The following is a 23,107-nucleotide window of genomic DNA, read 5'->3' as shown; positions in this document are numbered from 1 at the left end:
GATTTTGCATTTTTACACCTCAACTTGTAGGTATTTAGAGTTGAGCAGTGTGAGATTTTATTTATTTGAAATTTAGATAGGTTATTTGGTTAAAAGATTCAAAACAATCCATCTTTGAAAGAATAACCAAAATATTGAGATATAATTTTTATTTAACAAAAATATCTTTTATCTAATTTCTTTTTTAAAATTTGTACAAAGGGATAAAATAATCTTTTTATTTAAGTAAACAATTTTATTACTCCCAATTTATGTGAGCTACAAGTTATCCCGATTTCTTTTTGAACTGCTAATCTTTTTTCTAACTAAACTTATAACTCATTTTGTAGTGATTTTAGAAAGCGTTTTTAATATTTTTAATACTTGAAAATTTTCATAATTCAAATGTCAGAAATTGTAGAAATTTTTTTTAGAATCACTTTCAAACACACTTTTATTTTATAAATTGCAAGTTGATCATTCCCTTCAACTTTATTTGATTCAGACTTTTTTTTTCTCCTAAACTTCAATCAGAATAGTTTTATAAAAGGAGAGCTCTACCCGCTTACCCGAACCTTTTTATCATGATTAAATCGAAAATTTAAAAATTAAAAATTAAAAATATAATTGTTGGCAAATCATAGGGTTGGTCGCGTCCATCAACTTCTTTTGTATTCGTTGTGGGCGCTTAGGTGAATGCACTATAAGGTTATGGTATACGCATTTCCTAAAAGCAATTGCTTTTAGGAGAGTTGATATCACCTAAAGTCTTACAAGTGGTATTAGAACCGAGATCACGGGTTCTAACCCCAAGGGTGTCGCTGGGGTAGATTGTTGGCAAATCAAAAGGTTGGCCACATCCATCAACTTCTCCTATGTTCATCGTGGGCGCTTTGGTGAATGCACTATAAGGTTAAGATATGTGTCTTTCCTAATAACAATTGTTTTTATGAGAATTGATAACATATGAGATCCATCAAAGTCAAGGTCATGGTTCGAACCCCGGAAATGTCACTGGCAGATCGGAGGGTTGTCAATGTTTCTTCAAATTGAAGTTATCATTCCAAATTATCATTCCAAATTTTCGTAGTGGAGCCTTGGGACCTACACCTTAAGTTATTCTTCTAAATATATTACTATTTATCTTTAATAATCCAATAACACATGTTTTCATCCTCAAATTAGACTACTTTTCATTAAAAAGACATAAAAGGTAAAGATGTTCACTTTAGGTTATATTTATAATTTCTAATAATTGGAGGTTGTTTTTTTAAATATAGGAATTATTTTGTCTCATTCACCACAAATATTTCTTTAAAAGTTTATGCCATGTAAAAGTGATTTTGATGACAATGGTTGGCTTGCAACACTTTCATTAAGTAAAGTTTTAGTTTTATATTGTAGGATAATGGATTAGAAAGGACAAAATCAACGTGAATCTTTTTTATTTTATAAAAATAATATTTTCTTTTAAAATACACATTTAAATAATAAATTATTCTTCAAGTTGAAAAATGAAAGAGACTAATTTTATAATTTAAGAAATGAAATGACAAATCTAACCTTCCATTTTTTTCATTAAAAAAAATACCCATTTTGAATAAGAATTTCTTCATTTTTTTTCTTACAAAAAAAACTTTAAAAAAAAAAAAATACACATGTAAATAATAGAATCGTTGATTGGTATTTATGTCCAAAATTGTTTATTCTTCAAGTTAAAAAATTAGGAGATGTTAGGTTTACAAATTTGAGACATGAAATGACAAAAACACTTCTCGTTTTTTTTCATCCAAAAAATACCCATTTTAAATAAGAATTTCCTCTTTTTGTTTTTTTACAAAAATAACTTTTTTCTTTTAAAATACACACGTAAATAATTAAAATCTTAAATGATATTTATATCAAAAATGGGTTATTTTTTAAGTTAAAAAATAAAAAAGGTTAATTTTACAAATTTGAAATCATTTCATTCATTTTAATCTATTAATCTTATATTGTACTCATAATCATATTTTTCTATAATGTATTATTAATTTTTTGTCCAAAAGTACGTGTCAAGTGTTATTACAATAATAAAGTAATTTTTCTAAATTTTTAAAAGTAATTTTCATGGCCCTATTGTGAGAGTAATTAACACATTTATATTATTTGGATATAAATCAAAAGAAGAAACCTTTATAAACGTTAAAAAGTATTTTTTAAGTTTCCCATAATCATTCTTAAACATTTAATTAGAAATTTATCGAATATCTAATTTTTTTATTAAAAATTTTCAAATATTATGAATCACTTTTACCCTTCTTATATTATTCTTTTTTTTTTTTTCAATGAATCTAACAATTACCAAAGGAAATCGAATCATACACAAGGAAATATAATACATGTTAAAAATAAAAATAAAAATAAAAAACTATCCAAAAAAGCCTCCTTGAATATAAAAACCATAAAATTACCTGTAAAGTTGAAATTCACTATATCAAATAAAATTACATGGTGGAAGCGGATTTATACCAGATCTTATGATTTGATGTCCACGATGCGACACAACATGTACCTCCTGGTGAACTCCAGAGGATGCAAATTTCTATCATGAGCCGAAAGCAAATCACAAATAATTTTGAGAGTTTTGGGGTATGGAAAGATTAATAATATTTTCACAATTGGTTTGACATCTGTTTTTATAAACAATTTTATGTTTTCTAAATTAAAAAAAATAGGAAAACACGTTTGATAATAAATAAATAAAATTGTTTTCAGTTTTCTATTTTTAAAAACAAAAAATAAAACCTTTTTAAAAAATATCTTTTAATTATTTTTACTTATTTTAAAAATAATTATACACATATGAAAAATGATTAAAAATAAAGTACCATATGTAAAAATTATTTTTAAAACATTAAAAACAAATTAAAAATATTTATAATTTTCAAATATACTTTTATTTTACAAAATATTAAATAACCTTAGGTTATGTTTGGTTCCTGGAAAATACTAAGGAAAGAAAAAAAATATAAAGAAAAATGATTTTTTCATGTTTGGTTGTCTTATGAAAAATATAAAAGAAAATTAAATATAATTAAAGCTAATTAAAAACTTATGTATTTTAAAATTATTTAATCTTTATATTGATGAGTTAAAATAAATAAAATAAGTTTGAAGTAAAAAATAAAAATAACTTATCAACTTTTATTCCATTTTTTATTTTCCTTTACTTTTTCTTTTATTCTATTTTTCCTTTGTATTTTCTTTCCCTTGCATTTTCCCTCAAATTTTCTGAAAACCAAACATAGCCTAAATAATAGTTTTTAGGAATTGTTCTTAAAAATTGTATCACTTCTCTATACTTATCTACCTTCCTTTCTCGTACATTCACTTATTTATTTATTTATTGTTAATTTATTATCATACACGAAAATTCTCCTAGTTATATATGTTTACAAATCTATTTGGGTATTAAAGAAAGAAATACTAACTCACTCAAAAAGGCATAAGTGTAAAAAATTACTTAATTTATTTTATTGGAATCCATTAAAAAACAAAGAGGATATGCTTACTATAAGAGACAACGTAAAAGGAACAGTTGTTGACACTGGTAAAGTGGTACTCGTATGTATCTTTTATAAAGTTAAAATATTTTAATTTTAAATATAATTTATTTATACATAAATTTTCGACGAGAAAAATGTTTTAAAATTATATTTTGATTTGTCATTTTATCGTTTTATTTATTTATTTTTATCAAGAGAAAATTTTTGAGGAAAACTTGATCAATGAAGTAGCATATTTAATGGACCGGAAAACAATCAAAGTTCATAAAGGACTATGCATATGCTTGAGTTGAAAACAATCCATACTTTTAGCTCTGGTAAATGATTTTTCAGGTTTTTTTTTTTATTTTTTTTACCATATCATAAGCAATAATTAAAAAGATGAATCTATATCATAAATAAGTGTACAATACTTCGATGGAAAAGAAGTCAAAATAAATATTTTTTTATTTGACTTTTTAAATAGAATTTTATTTGAGAACTTTTTTTTCAAAACAATATTACATATTAATCCAAAAGTAAAGAGTGTTTTATAAAACTTAATACTTATTACTTAATAATTTAAATTGGTTTTAAGTTATTGATTTAAAACTTATCACTTAATTTTTATTTTAAATATTAATATTGTTTGATAAAATTAACTTAAAATTTATTATAAATCATCAAATTGATATATTTATTCTCATAAATTATAATTAAGACAAAAAATATTGAATAATAATGAAGATTGTGGAATAGCAAAAATGACTTAAAAGGTAACTAAGACAAATAAAAATAAAATTAAGATAGAGATTTAAGAATAAACTAATTATTTTTACTTATTACTTAAAATTATTTTTTACTTTTAAGTCATACTATTAAGTTATTTTACCAAATATACTTAATTTACTTAATAACTTAAATTAAGTTATTAAGTTACTTTAAGTTATTAAGTTGTTTTACCAAACGATGGCTAACTCTTTCTGTACAAATTGCATTTTTCTTTCTTGGTTTCTAAAAATAATGTTTTTTTCATAGAATTTGGTTAATTTGTGGATTACAGGACTGCAATTTGTATAGTTGTAGATGAAACTGGACCCAAGGCTGTCCAAATCAAGGCCCAACTTCACCTTGGCCCAATTTGCTGGCAACCAACTCCTTTGCATATGAAATTAACAATGCACTAACATCCCACAATTGCATGCTTATACATGAATAGTGCCAAATTTAAAAAAATAATTTATATTTTCTATAGATGTTTGCATATGGAATTGCCAAACATATTTTATGTTCATGCAATTAAAAAAAAATCATTTATATTTTCTATTTTAAAAATAACAAAAATAAAAATATGCTCAAGCATGACTTGATGAATTTTGAAAAATAATTACCTCAAAATTAAGAACTTTCAACATTGCTTATCATTTGTTAAGTGCAGTGAATTCATGATTATGCTAAAAAGCCGTTAAAGACTTTGAATTTGGTTTTTGAATAGAAGGGGATGATAAGAAGCTTATTTTAGTCTTTTGAAACTTCAAAAAGAAGATGAAATGACAAAACTAAAAAGGAAAAAAAAAAGAAAAAAAAAGTTTGAAATACAATAATCTCTACTTTAGTTTTCTCTCCAATTAAAGAAAATAAAAAAGAAAAAAAATGAAAATAATTAAGCTAAATTCGTAGACATAAACATCTATAGTACTTTTGTTAAAAAATATTGAAAATTATTATTTAGATTTCTTATATGTCTCTTTCTATGTTAGTAATAACACTCTAGATCCTGTGATTGAGAATTATCATCTCTCCTATCATAATATCTTTATCTCGATTTTTTTTTACTATAATGTGATTTAGAATCCATTACAAGAGATTGTTTGATATGAGACAAATTACTTGGTTACTAGATATTTTGTCTTTACAAAAGCAGGTGACGCTTCAAAGCGTAGTCACCACTATCTCATATGATTTGGTAGAGATGCTAATAAAATAATGATTTGATCTTCCTTTAATAATTGAGTGATGCACTAGTTAAATTTATTTATATAACCTGTAACATCCATTCCTTTATCTATCTTAAATCCAAATATTTGTTTTTTTTAAAATATAGCTTATTTATTAAGGATTTTGACACATAATTTTTTTTCTAAGTTCTCTTATAAATTAGAAGGAAATTTTGCATTCAAAACATTGTATTTCATTTCAAGAATAAAATTTAAATGAATAGCGCTTACTGTTCTTACTTCTAATTCTTCTCATTTTTCATTCATTATGTTCTTTAGTTTTTTGTCTTGTAAATTTTTGAGAAATTCTTGTTGTATTAAAATACTTTTGATAGTACTTTGTCAAATATTGAAATTATTATTCCATCAAAGGGCCTCATATCATAGATAAGGCCTAACATCATCTTCAAATTATTTTTTCCCATGATCTTCTTATCATAGCTTTGATACCATTTGTTAGGAAAAATTACAACAACTAAACTCAATAGAAAAAAAAAGAAGATTTATGTGGTTCAATATAATCACCTATGTCCACAAAAAGAGAGAATAAATCTATTAACAAACTTGAATACACACTTCAAACTTTTTCAACTTTTCATTACTCAAAACCCAATACACACTTTGTATATCTCTTTTCACTCTTTTCTTACTTTTTCCTTATCTCTATAAATCCTATATGAAACCACATATTTATAGAACTCATGGATTATTTCTTACTTTTTCCTTTTCCTATAAATGCTATATAAAATCACATTAGCCACCCATTTGAGGTGTCATGTTGTGTCCAAGGCCCTCCTTGGTTGCTGGAACATGTCATGACATTGCCCATGACCCTTTGATTGAGGTACATGTCATGGCATTGCCCCATGACCCTTTGATCTACCTCGTGCATAAGGTTGAGCACCCTTATGTCAGCGTCAGAGAGAGAGAGAGAGGTTGCACTACTCCTTATGCCATTACGATAACAAGTTGCACATCACATGTTATGGAGCCCATGTGTGCATGCTTACTGTTCATCCAAGTGTCATGGTCATGCACAAGGTTGTGCCTTAATGCTCCCTTGGTGCAACTTATGACTTGCCTAGGTGTCCATCACCTTTAGTCACCTACTCTCCTTATAAAGCATTTTGAGCTATTTTAAAATTTTTTTGAGGATATATCATATATACTTGAGGAGACATAATGGATTTATTAAAATAAAATAAAAAATTGAAAAATAACCTTTCCACTTCCAAACCTTCTTTTCAAGGTTCCCCTTCAAAGGAAAAATGGCAACAAGCCAAAATTGCAACCTTAAACTTTAGCTAACTTAGCCCATGCCACTTCTTGTTGTGTGCGGTGCATGCGTCCGTGCTATGTACATGTATCGATAACAGGTAGCCAGTACACCATCATTGCTTTATTCTTTGTTAGCATTGGGTCCACACTCAGGCAGTCAAAGAAACATAAATAAAACCTGACGAAAGTGAACAAAAACCTGACAACATGGCATGTGGAGTCCAATTTAAAGAATTCAAGAAAGAGAATCATGAGGACAAAAACTAAAGGGAAAGATAGTTTGAATAGTTCTATAAAAAGAAATCAGTTAAGGCAAAAATCTTATGCATGCAGGCGTGGGAATCTCTTAATTGAGATAGCTAAAAGAGGAAAGCTTGGAAGTGAGGTTGATAATGGACGCTTCAAAACCCAAAAGAAGAAAAAGAAAAAAAAGAAAGGAAGAAGGAAATAAAGGAGAAAGAAAAAGATTGTTCAAACAACCTTCATGATCTATCACATGTACTGACCATTTGGAAAAAAAACAGATTGGGAGAAGCGACTACCTAGCTATCTTCTGATGATATCATCCACTAGAATCACCACAAGAAAGATATTGCTGGCAATTGGAAACACTACACATAAGAAGTAAAGGCTAGACAAGAAATCATTTAAAATGAAGAATGTAGAGAATTGAGGATAACTGCTAAATAGCAAGAGCGGTTGCCCTCTTCTTCCCCCACTAGCTTTCTCATGCTAAGATCAATGTTTTCCGGAAGGAAGTCTATGTTTGCTTCATCTCCTTCATTTATTTTCCTAGCCTGAATATCCAGCTTGCCCATGTAGTGGCTGTATGGCTGGCGGGGACGCACATATAAATGGTGGCCTAGGTGATGACCATTACTATCCCAAGGATGTTGACTGTGATCACGTGTGCAGGGGCACTGTAGTAATGAGCATTAGAAATAAGATGCTTCAAAGACCCAAAACAGAATTTCCAATAAATTAAGAGTATCTTGTCACAGATTTAAGTATTTCCTAAGCTCATGGATGAAACTTAAGCAACTCAAGACATTTGACATTGCTAAGTTAGCCTTCGCCTCATACTTAGCTAGCTATGCTAAGTAATGCTATGCATCTTGATAGATAGGATGGGCTACGAAGGCAACACTTAAAAGAAATAAAACTTTGTATTGTATAAGGAATGCTTTATAAGGCTAGAAGCTCTCAACTTGCTTAATGTCTTGACCAAAAAGGGGTCATTTTCTATTTATAAACAACCAAGAAGCTCTCTAGAAGCCACAAAGGTTTCACTATATCTTAGAATTCTTTGAAATGCTTTATACAATGACTATGTACAAGTATGTACAAGATGACCCTAGAACTCTTTAAAACACTCTACTCATTTCTCTTGTCCTTCATCCTTTGTGTAGAGATGTGTGGGGTATCTCTATGTTTTCTTGGAGCTAGTCTTTTACACTCTTCTACTAGTAGCCAAATGTAGATGACTCCAAGAGGTTTCAGAAACTTTATGATTTCTTATATAAGTTCAAGAAATGGTTATTTGATTACGTTGTGTAAAATAATGAAGAAAAATAATAACAAAATTATTTAATTTATATATAATGAAGAAAAATAAGTTAAATGACTTTTAAAAAAACATATAAAAACAATTTATTAATTTTAAAACTATTTTTTATTTTCCTTCATTTTTCTTATTTATATTCTTCCTTCCTATTTTCTTTCCCACACTTTTTTTTTTTTGGGAAACATGACCTAAAAAGCCCATTTTTACTAGGATTTTTAGGAATATAATGTTTCTTTAGTAAGACTTTTTGAAATAATTTTAAAAATAATTTCTTCTTTGTCAATATCTTTAAAAAACAATTATGCAATTTTTGTTGAGATTTTTGTCAATATTAAGAAAATGAGATTTTTGTAGGAAGAAAACAGAAACCACAGGTAAAAACATGTTTGGATGATATTCAAATCAGTGTTTTCAATTGTTTTTGTTTTTTTTTTTTTTTTAACAAAAAGTAAAAAATGATTTCTAAATGATTGAAATCCGAGAAAGGAGTAAAATATTTTGTCAGGCACAAAATATATATAAAAAATTACAAAAATTAAACAAATATCATTATATATATATATATTTAAAATCAAATATTATCTTAAAATATGGTATATATAATTTTTTTTGTTTATTTTCTTATTTATTAAACTATGTATTGTTATAAGTGAATATATTTTATATTAGATAATATCTTTGATTAACTATAAGCATATTAAAATATTTTATTAAATTATTTTAAAATAAAAATATAGTAAAAAATAAATAATTATTAACGAATAAATGTAATATAATAATAAATTCAAATATATATAATAAAATATTATCTTTTTAAAAATATATTATATAAAATTTTAATTATATTTCATTTTAATATTTTTTTGGCAGTGGAAAGTGGAAACTCCAAACCTAATAAAATTTTATAAATAAAATTTTTCACTTTTCTTAATAAAATACATTTCCCAGGAAAAAAAAAAAAGGAAATGAAAATTGTTTTTAGAAAATGAAAAGTATAAAACGTTTCCTAAGTTTTTAAAATTAATATTTTTATAAAGCCTTATAAAATCCAAGTCTTCTTATAAAGATGAAAATGACCCATCCACATCTCTACACAAAAATGATGGGGAAGGGCAAAGGAATAGTGTGGAGCACTTGAGAGTTCTTTGGATGTTTGTAAAATATTCAACAAAATTTTACAAAATAAAATTTGGTAAAATGACAATGCATATAACTTAGTAATTATAATTATAAATTTAAATCTTAATTCAAGTAATTTTTACCACCTTAAGTCATTACATGGTAAAAACTTTTTTATTTAACAATTTTTACAACAATTGCAAGTGATATATATTAAAATGTAAAAGAGAAAAAAAAAAAAAAGGTTGAAAGTTGTCTATAACAAAGATAAATGGAATTTAGTTGGAATTCAAATTCTTATATTTTAAAAACATATTTTAAATATGTTTGGTTACCAGAAATTATCAAAGAAAAAAAAAAGTGTTAAAAAATATGATTTTTTTTATATTTGATTTTATTATAAAAATATAAATAAAATTCAAATATAATTTAAAATTATAAAAAAATTATATATTTTTAAATTATTTAATCTTTAAATAATAAAAAAATAAATTTACATAAACATATAAAAATAATTTATTAAATTAAAATCTATTTTTATTTCTCTTCATTTTTTTCTTTATTTATTTTTCCTCTCCCTCACATTTTCGGAGATCCAAACATAGGAAGGACATAATTCTTAATTCTGACCAAGTGTACAAGTCAAACAAAATTTGGGCACCTTTGGTGGCCACATGGGTTTGATAAATATTGTTTGTCATGTTTGGCTTGTGGCCCCATTACTTCTTGAAAACCAATCAATTGTGCCAGAGATGGTGGTAGCCCATGATACCTTCATCATTGTCTTGTTGCCTTATTTGGATTCTTCTCCATTTTCAAAATTAACTTATGACCCACCATAATTAATTCATCAAATAAATAATACCAAAACGAAATAGAATGGAAAAAAAAGAAAAAGAAAAAGAAAAAAGAAAATATGTTGCTTCATTTAACTTAACCTACTCTTCAATTTCAAATTCGAAATCTTAATAGTAAAAAAAATATATGATTATATTTTTTGTAATAATATTATTTGTATATGGTCATATTCTATGAATCATTTATTTTTTATTATGTTGCTTATATCATGATGGTATTTTATTTATTTATTATTTGCATAATAAGATCATATTTTTTGTTTTATCATGATTGTGATATCCCATATTGGATAGAGGGATAGAGAATAAAGTTTTTGACATTATATAAGTATAAACTTCGTTTAATTTTATAGATGCGTTTTAAAATCGTGAGATCCATTTAAATTTAGAACGGATAATTTCATATAATTAGGTGTAAATTATTATAAATGGTATTATAATCGATTCTTGACTTCAATGTGGGGATTTGTCTGGCTCTTTGAGAGGTGTTTGTTTGCTTGACCCCGTAAATTAACGATATATAACATCTGACGTTATATAAATATAAACTTTTTTTAATTATATAAACGTTTGTCATATCTATTTATACAATTAAATATAAGTTGTTAAAATGAAATTTATAATTAATATAAAATATTTGATATAATAAAAAAAACACAACAAAAATCAAGGTTATTTATCACAAAATAATTGTTGTAACATGCATTTACATGGTTGGGCTTTCATCGGCTACAACGATATTTATAAACATTTGATGTAATAAAATAAAAAATCAAAGCTATTTATCACAAAATAAAAAATAAAAATTGTATTTTTTTTTCAAGTAGCTTTACCATTCAAGTATTGGAGTTGCCATATCCATGGACAATGTAAAGATATTGAATGGATAATGTTGTAGCATTGGCACAATTAAAAGCTACCCAAACTCATCATGGCTTAATACAAATAAATATTAAAATATTAATAAAAATTATATAAATAAATATTAAAATATCAAATAAAAATTAAATAATATTTGACTCATAGCAAATTACAAACTAATCATTGCCCAATTTAAAAATTAAAATAGAGAATAAGTGTTTGGGATGATAATTGCGACCCACGTGGGTTTGGGTGTGATATGTGGGCTTTACACACTGCGTTGGATTCAGATCCAACAACTCAAGCTGAATTTGACTCTGGTTTTTCTTCCCATTCTCTCCTCTTCCTCCAATCACAAAGTGCCATGTCATCTTGGGGACGCACTTTCTATCTTTTTTTTATTATTTTTTTCCTCAAGTCTTCGTTGGCCTAACTGAATTAGGAAAGAGCGGCCCCAGTGGAACCTAACCAAAGGAAAAAAAGCTCACATGAGTTGGTTCATGGACCAGGACTCAGATGGTGAAGCCTCATCATCCGTTTGTTCAGAGGGTGGCCCCATGACCGCCAACCATGGCTGGCCCATCCAGAATTTTCAACCGACCGGTGTCTTGACAAAGCATATTCATCATTATTAGGGCATGTTTTGTTACAAAACTTTGTAAAAATAAAAAGAGAGGAAAAAAAAAATTTCTTTCAATATTTGTCTCATAAAGGGTAGTGGGAAGGAATAGAATATTAAGAAATGCATTTTTTTCTTCCTTTTAATTTTCATAAAATTTTAAATTATATTTTTTTAAAATTTCATAAAACACTTTAAAAATGAAAAATTCTCTAATCTCAAAACTTTTAAATAATTTCTAAAATTAGATATTAATATTCTTAAAGTTTGAAAAAAAAATAAAAATCATTGTAAAATTATTAAGAAGTTTTTTCGCTTGTAAATCTAATCCAAAATTGTGAGATATTTCTATAAATATATCCAAATCTAACCATTTAAAACGACACCGTTTTAAGTAACAGAATCCATTTTCTCCCAATTTGTACAAATCCAATCTCATTTCCTTACTTTCCTTCAAAATCAAATTTTCCATTTCTAACTTTCTTTCAATTTATCCAAATCCAAACTCATTTCCTTATTTTCCTTCAAAATCAAAGCAGATTTTCCATTTTCCATTTCCCATTTTCCTTTTTACACGCCTCATTGTCCAGATTAGCATCCCTTAAATTTTCTGTCGGAAAATAAATTCCGCTCAATAGGATTCCAAAACCTTGAAACGCCTTTGGTTTCTCATCTTCAAAGAAAATACATTGGTTTTTTTCCCTGACATATATCCGAAAATTATATTGAAATATTATCAGGCAATAAATGCGGATATGTTGATGGCAATCTCCATAAATATCGCCTCGGTTGATGTCTATTTCAGAAACCGACTTAAATACGAGGCCGTTTTGCTCATCCCTCAGTCATCTTCATCGACAGCGATAACAGAGCAGAGCCAGAGTGCTGTTTTCTTGCCCTTGCCGTGAAGATGAGAGTGGCGGCGTACGTTAGCGCGGTCATGCTAACGTGCGCGTGGTGCGTATTGTCGGAGCCGAGGCTGGAGGTGCCGATGACTCTGGTTCGGAATGCTTCTCATCAGGGAGCTTGTGAGTCATGAGTCACGGGTGGAGATTAATTTTATGTTTATTTTATTTTTATTCTGTTGATGAGTGATTGATTTTCCTGTTGCCTTTTTCTTTTCGGGGAATGTTTGTGTGTAGTTTGCTTAGACGGGAGCTTGCCGGCGTATCATCTGCATAAAGGATTCGGAGCTGGAGCTACCAACTGGCTTTTGCAGTTTGAGGTGAGTTTTGGCGTTGCGTCCAATCCAAGAGCGCCACATCAGCAGTTTTTGGATTGATTTGGATTGTTTTAACTCTTATTGGTGGGACCACATCACCGCCAAGGGCAGCCATGTCTCCGGTACACCGGCTGCCGAAGGAGTTGCCTAGTTGCTGATGTGGTGCTCCAGCTCTGAAACCAAGTATGAGCTAATAAAGCTGTTTTTAATTTTTTTAATTATATAATTTTGAAAATAAAAACGATAGTTTATAGGACAAATCATATTTATGAATAATTGATCAGTTGATAAACCCACATGAATATTATTACAGGGAGGTGGGTGGTGCAATGATTTAGAATCATGCTTCGAGAGAGCCGGTACTCGTCGTGGATCAACTCGTTACATGTCCAAGTTTGAGGTCTTTTCTGGAATTTTAAGCAATAATGCATCTCTAAATCCAGGTACGAAGAGCTTTTCGTAAAACTTTATAAAGAAATAGTTATTTAATTAGTAGAAATTGTTTGTTATTTTATAAAATATTTTATTCATAATTTTATTCTATCATTTTATTAAACGATTTAAGTCATGTTTGTTTTTTTAATTAGTGATTAATATAATTTTTATAATATTTTATTTTCATTAAACATTAAAAAATAAAAAATAAAAATTATATTATTATTATTATTTTTATTTTAAAAAAAATTAAATATTTTAATTCTTTTTTATTCAATCAAAAATTTATAATAAATCATAAAAAAAAATAGAAAAACAAATTACATCAAAATTTATTTTTAATAAAAAATTAAAATAAATATATGCACTATAATGAGTGATACTTTTTAATAATTAAATATAAATATAAGGATGATATTTAAATGTAAAGATGTTTTTAGACTATTAAAAAATTATATTTATTTATTTATGTTATTATTTGAGAACTCCCTTTTTGGACATTAATGTCCTTTGACTGTTTTTAAAGTGAAGGTCAAGGAACCTTTTTCTTTTGCAGAAAAAGGGTAGTTCCGGAAATCTCGGTAAGAAGGGGAAGACATGTCCATCTTCCTCATTCTGGAGTGTCCCTTTCCCATCATTTATTTAATGAAAGGCCCAATGCATCATTTTTTTTTTGTTTTTTTTTTTACTTAAAGCCTTTTCCTTTTTGTCAGCCATTGTTGGCCGTGGGACATGAAAGGACCAAACTGCCTTTTGTTGTTCCTCTATTCTCTCAAACCGTTTCTATGTTTTTAAGGGGTACAATTGTATTTTGAAAAGTCTAGTTGGCAACAAGTTGTAGACTTGTCTTACTTCTCAATTGTTTGAGTGTTTGCCTTTTTGGAGCCTTGTGGCACTTGCTTAAATCTTCACCGTTCATTTTTGTGATCATAGATAGAAATTTCATTCCATCCAATTTTGCACATGAACCCCCCACCGACTGAAGAAAAATTATAAAATGATATGACACTAATTTTTTCTTAATATATTTATTTTTCCAATTTTGAATTCAATTTGGTAAAATATTTTATTTTATTGAGCTTTAATACAAGAATTGAGTATGTCTTGAAATGCAAGAATTGCTCATGAAAATAATAATATTAATAATAATGAAGCTTTGATTTAGTAAAATTGCTTCCATCATTGCTTTGTAAGTTGTAGGAAGATATGGAAGTCAACATTATTGTAAAATTTGTAAATTGTAAATAGTTAGGAAGGTGCAAGAAAATTGAATGAAATGGATTAAGAGAGAATAGAGGATCATTGTGATGTAACTTTTTAGTTGTGTATTCTTTTGAATCACTTTGAAAAATGATTGAAGTCATAAGACACCCATGATAAGACAATAAGAAAAGTTCTTTGTTTTCGTCATGAACTAAATTGAGATTATTGGAACGATTAGAGATAATCATACACAAGTCCTTAAGAAAAAGGTTTCAGAGGCTAAAATATATTTAAATATTAATTTTAAACATCTACTTTCCACATGTTTTCTTAAGGAAGATCTTTACAAGAAACATGGTCATGTGCTAAGAAATTATATTAAGAGTTTGGTCAAGACAATGATCCTCTCGTGTTTCTTTTTTACATATTTCGTCTCAAAGTAGAAAATTGTGGGAAGGATTTAAAATGACTTATAAATTTATTTGTTAGCACAATGTTAGAACTTTCAATAAAACCCCCGAGTACTAACCTTTTAGTTAGACAAAGCATATGATGTCATTGATTCCATAAAAAGAGTTTACATGATATTTTATTATACATGTTCATTGAAATTATTTTATTATGTTCATTAAAAAAAATTTTCAATGAATTTATATAATATTTTTTGCATGTAAAAATTTGAAAATTGATATCCATATGAGGTTTATTAACTTCAAATGCAGTTTGTATCTAGTCTTTTCTTCCCATTTAAGGGGTAGGCTGAAGAGATTTAATTGATGGAGAGAGCTTGTAGACTTCTAATAACTCCTACAGTTTGGTGGAATGAATGCTCTTCTCAACAAATAAAAAGATGTTCTTCTTAATTTTGATAGATAGATGGGTATAAAACGGTTAGGTAATATCTGAATATGAGGTGATAGATTTATACCCACTTTGTTAATTTTTCCTGCTTTTTCTTAATGTTACACATGCCATAAGAAAGTGAAAAATCAATTGGCCACATTTAATGTAACAAGAATACCAACCAACATATCGCTTGCATTAATGGGTCAGTGAAGTTTTTTTTATTATACAATGACAAAGAGCATATAATCATGCCATTATTTTTATATGTTGATGTATCATTAGATATTGAATTTATTAGCCAATTATGCCTAGTTATTAAATGCTCAATGAATTGTTGAGTACTCATCTTTTAATATTCTCCTATCTAATAAAGACTATTTATCATGCTTTTTTGCTTATCTAGAGAAATAGCCATTGAACACTGAATATGAATGTTGACTAGATTTTTACAATTGGAACCGGGTGAAGCTAAGATATTGTGATGGAGCCTCATTTGCTGGGGATGCCAAGTTTGACAATGGGGTTTGTCTCTTACCCAACCTCTTTTTGTCACATGTTGGTCTTTGTCTTCCACCTTTTTACCAAGTTTTTAACATATATTACCTAACATTTCTCTTTTAATTTCATTGGAGCTTTTTGGTTTTCCTTTTATTTCCTAACTAGAATATAACTTGCTCTTGTTACAATTCACTTCTTTTACCATTGTTTTCCATTCCATATGAATTTGAAGAAAACAAGCTAGTTATCCATCCAAATTTATTGAATTTCATTATTAATGCTACTTGAAGTACTTCAAATTTGGATATAAGTATTGTTTTTATATTGAATATAAAAACCATGGTTGAAGGTTGGATGTGGATATATAGTTATGATTGAAATTATTCTAAACAACATTTTAGCTAAGTCTTTCTATGTTTGGGAAATGAACAGACCTCAATACTCTACTTTAGAGGGCAGAAGATTTGGCGAGCAATAATTAATGATCTTCTCCCTAAAGGATTAAGCAAAGCAAAGAAGGTAACAATTATTTAGAGTGGATTTATTGATCAAATTGCTTTCTTTTATTTTATTTATTCTTATTATTATTATTATTTTATACTTTTGCTTTGCAAGGTGACAATATGGCATCATAGTAATTTAATATGATTTATGTGTTAATATGACAATGCAACATCAGTTCTATATCAATAAAATGATGATATGTGTAGCATCTTTTCCTCATCTTCTCTTTAGCTCAGTGAATAAGTCATATAAATACTTGCTAAGAGTAGAGACATCTATGTATGCACTCATATTTCATGTCACTACATGCATTTCTCAAACATGTGTGTTCTATATGATGTGTACTAATGAATATATTTGCCTTTTGTAGTTAATCGTTTACTCAATTTTGGCCATTGATGGTCTATGATTTTAATATTGTACATGTTAAAACCTCTCACCAAAATGCTTCACCAAATACAAATAGGATGAAAATGCCCTTAATTTTGTGATGTTCACATGCCTTCCATTATTCTTTTAGACTAGTTCAAATGCTAGTAATTTTTTCATTCTGTTTTGGTACATTTTTATCAATTCCATTAAATTAATGCAAAATCTGCTACAAGTAGATGTAAATAAATAGAAGAACTTCTACACCAAAATGCTTATGGGATCATCTACAACCTACCAACAGGGTGATTATCCTTGTTTGGTGAAAGATTTTGAGTTTTACCTATGAGAAATTGAAAATTGAAGAAAAAAATATGGCTACAAGTTTGACAGCTAATATCAATCATTACTATTTGAAACAAATCGTTTTTCTTCAAGTGAGCTACTCATGGAATAGTAGTCATTATGAGAATGTTGTTTATTTTTGTCATTAGCAGGCTTCTTAACTTTAGAAGTAAGGGCTTAACTATATTGTCGGAATATTAATTGAATCTCTTCTCTAGGCTTTACTTTCAGGTTGCTCTGCTGGAGGTCTAGCATCTTTTTTGCATTGTGACAACTTTACCAGCTTTCTACCACAAAATGCCAGTGTAAAATGCTTGAGTGATGCTGGATTTTTTCTTGATGAGTAAGTTCTCTCTTCCTTAATTTATGGTGAACCAAATCTTGTATATTTTTTCTAATGTTGGATTTTGGCTTTTCATTACAGAAAAGACATAAGCTTGAACCACTCTATGAGGGCCTTCTATGAAGAACTCATTTCCCTGCAGGTACATCTTTTGTAATCTTTGAACTTAAAAGTAGCCTACTTGTTTGCACATAAGTTGATCGAAATTTGCTCGTTGCTCGTTGACTACAATGACATGCATATACAATATTCTAAGAGCATTTTTTTTTGTTCATTTTGTATTTACATGACAGGGGGTTGAAAAGAATCTACATGAAAACTGCACAAGTTCTCTCCATTATCCACATCTAGTAGGATTTTCAACAACCCTGCTGAAATACTATAGGTTCTTCAATGCATTCTTTTTACACTCTTTAACATTTTTCTTTTCTATTTTTGCACAGTGCCTCTTCCCACAGTATGCTTTGGAATTCATTAAGACACCCTTTTTTATCTTAAACTCAGCATATGATGTGTACCAAGTAAAATTCTCTATGTTTATTGCTTTGAATCTCTTACCATGTACTTTATGTTGCAATATGATGCTATAGTTAGACAATGAGAAGTTTTTTTATGTTAATAGTTTCATCATATATTGGTGCCACCTACTGCTGATTTGCATGGACGTTGGAATCGTTGCAAGCTAGATCCTGCGGCATGCAATCCAAACCAGCTAAGTATTTTGCAAGGTTGTTCTTCTACTCCTCTTAATATTCTTTCACAATTTTTAAGAATTTTATATATATATATATATATATATATATATATATATATATTCTTAGTTTTTATCATACTTTAGGAGCTCCTGCTTTTAGTGCTTTCTTCTTTTGAAAAAAGAAAAAGAAAAATCATATTATGCAAGTTACTTCTGAGAATGCATGACTATCCCAAATCTAAAGTTGAATTCAATTAAGTAGAAGGAAACCATTAAGTAATATTTATGAAGTTTAAAAATTTTAAAGTATCCATTTTGGTCCATTTATTACTTTCAATTTTCGTTGTTCAGGTTTTAGGAAAGATATGCTTACAGCTTTGAACCAATTCTATACTTATTCAAGAAGAGGAGGGATGTTTATAAATTCATGCTTTGCTCATTGCCAAAGTGAGTCACAAGACACATGGCTGGCAATTGACTCCCCAAGGGTGAACAATAAGGTATTTAAATTTAAGTCATTGCCTTCATTTGTATTGTTGTTGGCTTCCATTATCTACCACTAGATTAAGTTTAAAAAGTATGCAACTAAGATAGTTAATGGATGAGAGTTGAATTTTGAAATTCTATTGAAATCTGATTTAAAAGTGGCAAATAAGGTTAGTTTGCCTTTCCAATTTCCAACAAATATTTGAGTTAGGAAATGACCAATTCAAATTTAGATACAACCAAATGTTATATATCTAATATATTGGAACACAATCCTATTATGCGAGATATGCCCAGTGTATTTGTTTTTTTTTGAACCTGATTACGAGCTCATGTATGATAGATACTTAACATTTTTTTTTTTTCTGGAGCTGACCTCTCAATCCTATTGACTGAAATCCATTTTAGGATATGACCTCTCAATCCCATTGACTAAACACATTTTAGCTTGTGTATTATCAAATGTCTAGTTATTATTGTTTGAACACCAGTGTACCTGAGTTCAATTTAGATCCTATTAGTTGATGATGCATATGCTTTATGTGACTTTTGTGCCATGGTTCTCATAGATAAACTATCCCACTATTTATATGTAACTTCTAATAGACCTTATGTTGACATATCATGAAGTGATTGATATTTGTCATAATAATGCAAGGCATTTTTGGCATTTCTTTTCTCTTTAGCTTGTCTTGGGGTTGCCTTTTTTTTTTTTGTGAAATATTTGCTAAAGGGATGGAACATGAGTCATGTGAGTAAACATAGAAGGAAAATTTGGAGGACAACCCTCTTTGCTTATTTTGGATACTTTGAAAAGAAAGGAATCAAAGATATTTTAATGAAATTCAACACTTGGTTCTTTATTTACGGCAAAGGACTCTCTTATTTGTACCATATTCTAATAGCTTCACCAACATATTCAAGATGGTCTTGTATCCTTGTTAGATTTTATTGATTAGTTAAGTATGTGTTAGTGGGAGAGTGTTTTGTGTGCATATTAAGGTGGTTTTTGTTTGTTGTTTTGGCATCCTTTGTATATCTCCCATTACATGGGGTTTATCCTCGACTCTTTGATTGGTGCTTTTAATATATTTTTTCCTTTCAAAAAAATAATGACCACATGTACTATCATTTGTAAATTTTGTTTTTTTTTTTTCCATCTTTTTCAAGAACTAGAAACCTTATCGAAAACCAAATTATCTTATTTAGACCATCACATAAGCAATTGGTGACTGGTATTTTAGAAGAAAGATAACTAAAGAGATTGAGTGTGCATATCCTTGTGACACCACTTGCCATAGTCTTATATCATCGTCTTAGGTATTGCCCTTGCTTACATACATTGAAATTAAAGCTATTCCTTATATTTTCAATATAGGAATGAAGGTTTTTATAAGGTTTCATTATTCTCACACACAAGTTGAATTGTAGGTCTCAAATCAAATATTTGTAGGGTGGTAGCTGTCACAGGCTTCTTTTTCTTACTCAAGGAAATGAAGTAATTTGATAGTTTTATAAAAACCACATCAACACTTGAAGGAAGAATATAGTTTCACATAGATAGTTCAACAATTCAAATAATTCGGCGAAATTGGCATCATTCTTGCAATTCTATCAATCAATAAAGATCCATTTCTTTTATTTCTTTTTCTATTTTGTTTGTCTCTTTTGCAAAATTAGAGGAACTACAAAGCTTTCATTAGTTATTTTAGTTATTTCTCTAGAAAGTCTTCCTTGACTTTTGCTTAAGCAGATCACTTTGATTTTCAATTAAATTGATAGACATTTATTTTATGCTTACATCATACAATTAGTATCCTTAAGTTCTCAAATGGTGGTTGTTATCATTAATTGCTAGGAAAGTTACATAGTATGTGAGACGTGTTCATCAAAGAAAATTATTAATAGAAGGGAAAATATAGGAAAGTTCTAAAGGATATCAAATAATGAAAGTTTCTAACATCTAATTATATCTCACGAGTCATATCTCAAATAAAGTTTTCATGAAAGTTTCTATGTAGTGCTTTTTGTTATTGTGACTTAGAATAAGAAATATTGGTCCAAAAATTAGGTGTGTATTGTGAAAAAAGAATTCAATTTTAGGCCATATAAAACTTAATTTTAGTTATCTTTCTATAGTCAAGAAATCCAATGCTTGGTTCTTTGTTTTACAATAATGGACTCTCTTATTTGTACCATACTCTAATGGATTCACCAACAATATTTAAGATGGTTTTGTATTCTTGTTAGATTTTATTGATTAGTTGAGTATTAGTTAGTGGGAAAGTGTTTTGTGTGCATATTTAAGGTGGATTTTGTTTGTTGTTTTGGCATCCTTTGTATATCTCCTATTACTTGGGGTTTAGCCCTAACTCTTTGATGGATGTCTTTTATATATTCTGATTACATATCCTATCATTTTCAAATTTTGTTGTTTGTTTGTTTGATTTTTTTTTTTCTTAAATTAAGAAACCTTACTAAAAACCTAATTATCTTATTTAGACTATCGCAGAAGCAATTGGTGACTGGTACTTTAGCAGAAGGATAACTAAAGAGATTGACTGTGCATATCCTTGTGACACCACTTGTCATAATCTTATACCATTGCCTTAGGTATTGCCCTTGATTAAATGCATTGAAATTAAATTTGTTCCTTATATTTTCAACATAAGAATGGAGGTTTTTACAAGGTTTCATTATTCTCACCCACAAGCTGAATTGCAGGTCTTTGATCCAATATCTGTAGGGTGGTAACTGCCAAAGGCTTCTTTTCATACTCAAAGAAATGAAGTAATTTGATAGTTTTATAAGAACCACATCAACAATTACAAGAAGTGCACATTTTCAGATAGATAGTTCAATTATTCAAATAATTCGATGAAATTAACATTCTTGCAATTCTATCAATCAATAAAGATTTGTTTCTTTTATCTTTTATCTTTTTTTTTATCCTATTTTTTCCCTTTTGCAAAATTAAAGGAACCACAAAGCTTTCTTTAGTTATTTTGGTGGAAAGTTATGATTCCTTGACTTTGCTTAAGAAAATCACTTTGATTTTTAATTAAGTTGATAGACATTTATTTTGTACTTACACCTTATAATTAATATCTTCAAGTTCTCAAATGATGTATGCTATCATTAATTGCTAGAAAGCTTATATATGTTTTATATAAGATATGTTCTTCAAGGAAAATCATATTGATAACTAATCTCTCTCTCTTTTTGGGAAATTAAGTGATTTTTTAAAGTTTTTAAACTTCTTTTCAAGGAGTTGATATATGACAAATCAAATATTTTATAACAATTTAATAAGTTTTTAGGTTTGTTTCCTACTTTTCCATCATAAATGATGAGAAGAAAACTGTTCACATATTTCATTGTAACTTCATTTAAAAGAGTTTGTTTGAGAATTTCTAATTTTAATTTTGATCTTAAAACCACATAAAAGCAAAAGGAAAAATAAAATAAATATGGAATCTTTTCATAGAGCAATAAAAAAAAGAAAAGAAGATTAAAATATAAAATTTTTTATAAATTATAAAATCTTCATCTATTTGTTATAGTAATATGAAAAACAATAAAGAAAATACTTATTGTCTTGTTTGGATACACTTTCGTTTTTTTGTTTTTAATATGTAAATCTTACACGCTAGTCCAATCAATTGAGACGTAAAAACATTTGTATTCAATTTTAGTCCATAAAGTATTAGTGTCTAAATTAGGAAAAGAAAATTTTATGATAGCAATAATGACAATTGAACAAAAAATATACATCAATCATATAAAAACTAATTATACCTCTTCAACCAACTTGAAATATTAGGGTTTGTTTGGTTGCTGTTTTTGAAAACTGTTCTGGAAAACAGTTTTTGGTGTTTTTTAAAAAAAAATTGTGTTTGGGAACTAAATTTTGAAAAATAGTTTTTGTTCTCAAAAACAAAAAAACATGTTTGATTGAGTTAATAAAAAAAAATTTAGAACAAATAAATAAAAAACACGTTTGAAAGATTTTTTTTTTCTTTTCTAATTAATAAAATATTTTCTTCAAGTAATTTTATATTATAAATTTATAAATAATTTTTAGATATATAGTTCATTTAAATTAAAAAAATTATTTATTTTATTAATTTAAAAATAAAAATATTTTTTATATTTTTTTAAAATAAACCAAACATAATAAAATCATTTTTATTAATATTTTTTTTATTTAATTTTTAACTTTATTAAAAATTATAGCATATTTTATTAAGTTGAGATAAAATTGTTCTCATGATTTGTTAATTTTTTTTTATCTCTACTAAATATAAAATTCAAAATGCCACCCACTTCAAGCCCTTTTCTGAAGTTGCCCTCCAGCCGAG

The 23,107-nt window shown here is 27.7% G+C and overlaps 1 protein-coding gene across 3 annotated transcripts; it reads left to right on the top strand.

Annotated features, from left to right (window-relative positions):
* The first annotated feature begins 12,235 nt into the window (after positions 1 to 12,235).
* On the top strand, positions 12,236 to 21,676 carry LOC100247339 (pectin acetylesterase 9). Of its 3 annotated transcripts, none has more exons than XR_787930.3 (13): positions 12,237 to 12,829; positions 12,944 to 13,026; positions 13,337 to 13,466; positions 15,950 to 16,029; positions 16,438 to 16,524; positions 17,442 to 17,566; positions 17,648 to 17,708; positions 17,860 to 17,916; positions 18,010 to 18,087; positions 18,189 to 18,294; positions 18,612 to 18,760; positions 21,259 to 21,359; positions 21,471 to 21,676. XR_787930.3 is itself a non-coding variant. In XM_002271637.5 (13 exons), exons 1-12 carry the CDS (start codon positions 12,712 to 12,714, stop codon positions 21,357 to 21,359), a joined length of 1,185 nt encoding a protein of 394 aa, XP_002271673.1. In that variant the 5' UTR covers positions 12,238 to 12,711; the 3' UTR covers positions 21,471 to 21,676. The 3 variants fall into 3 exon arrangements, 2 of the variants coding, with proteins under 2 accessions (XP_059589687.1, XP_002271673.1); XM_002271637.5 differs by having other exon boundaries at positions 12,238 to 12,829; positions 21,249 to 21,359; XM_059733704.1 differs by lacking the exon at positions 21,471 to 21,676 and having other exon boundaries at positions 12,236 to 12,829; positions 21,259 to 21,453.
* The last annotated feature ends 1,431 nt before the right edge of the window (positions 21,677 to 23,107 follow it).

The sequence above is a fragment of the Vitis vinifera genome, chromosome 16 (assembly GCF_030704535.1).
Source record: "Vitis vinifera cultivar Pinot Noir 40024 chromosome 16, ASM3070453v1".
In the NCBI taxonomy this organism is placed as follows: Eukaryota; Viridiplantae; Streptophyta; class Magnoliopsida; order Vitales; family Vitaceae; genus Vitis; species Vitis vinifera.
The sequence above is the reverse complement of the archived record's forward strand: the minus strand, read 5'-3'. Positions and strand labels throughout refer to the sequence as shown.

Bases quoted from the DNA above. Each gene is read 5' to 3' on its own strand.
- LOC100247339 (XM_002271637.5), top strand. From the start codon at position 12,712: ATGAGAGTGGCGGCGTACGTTAGCGCGGTCATGCTAACGTGCGCGTGG. The intron at 13,027-13,336 runs GTGAGTTTTGGC...ATATTATTACAG, and splicing joins ACTGGCTTTTGCAGTTTGAG to GGAGGTGGGTGGTGCAATGA. The intron at 13,467-15,949 runs GTACGAAGAGCT...AATGTTGACTAG, and splicing joins TAATGCATCTCTAAATCCAG to ATTTTTACAATTGGAACCGG.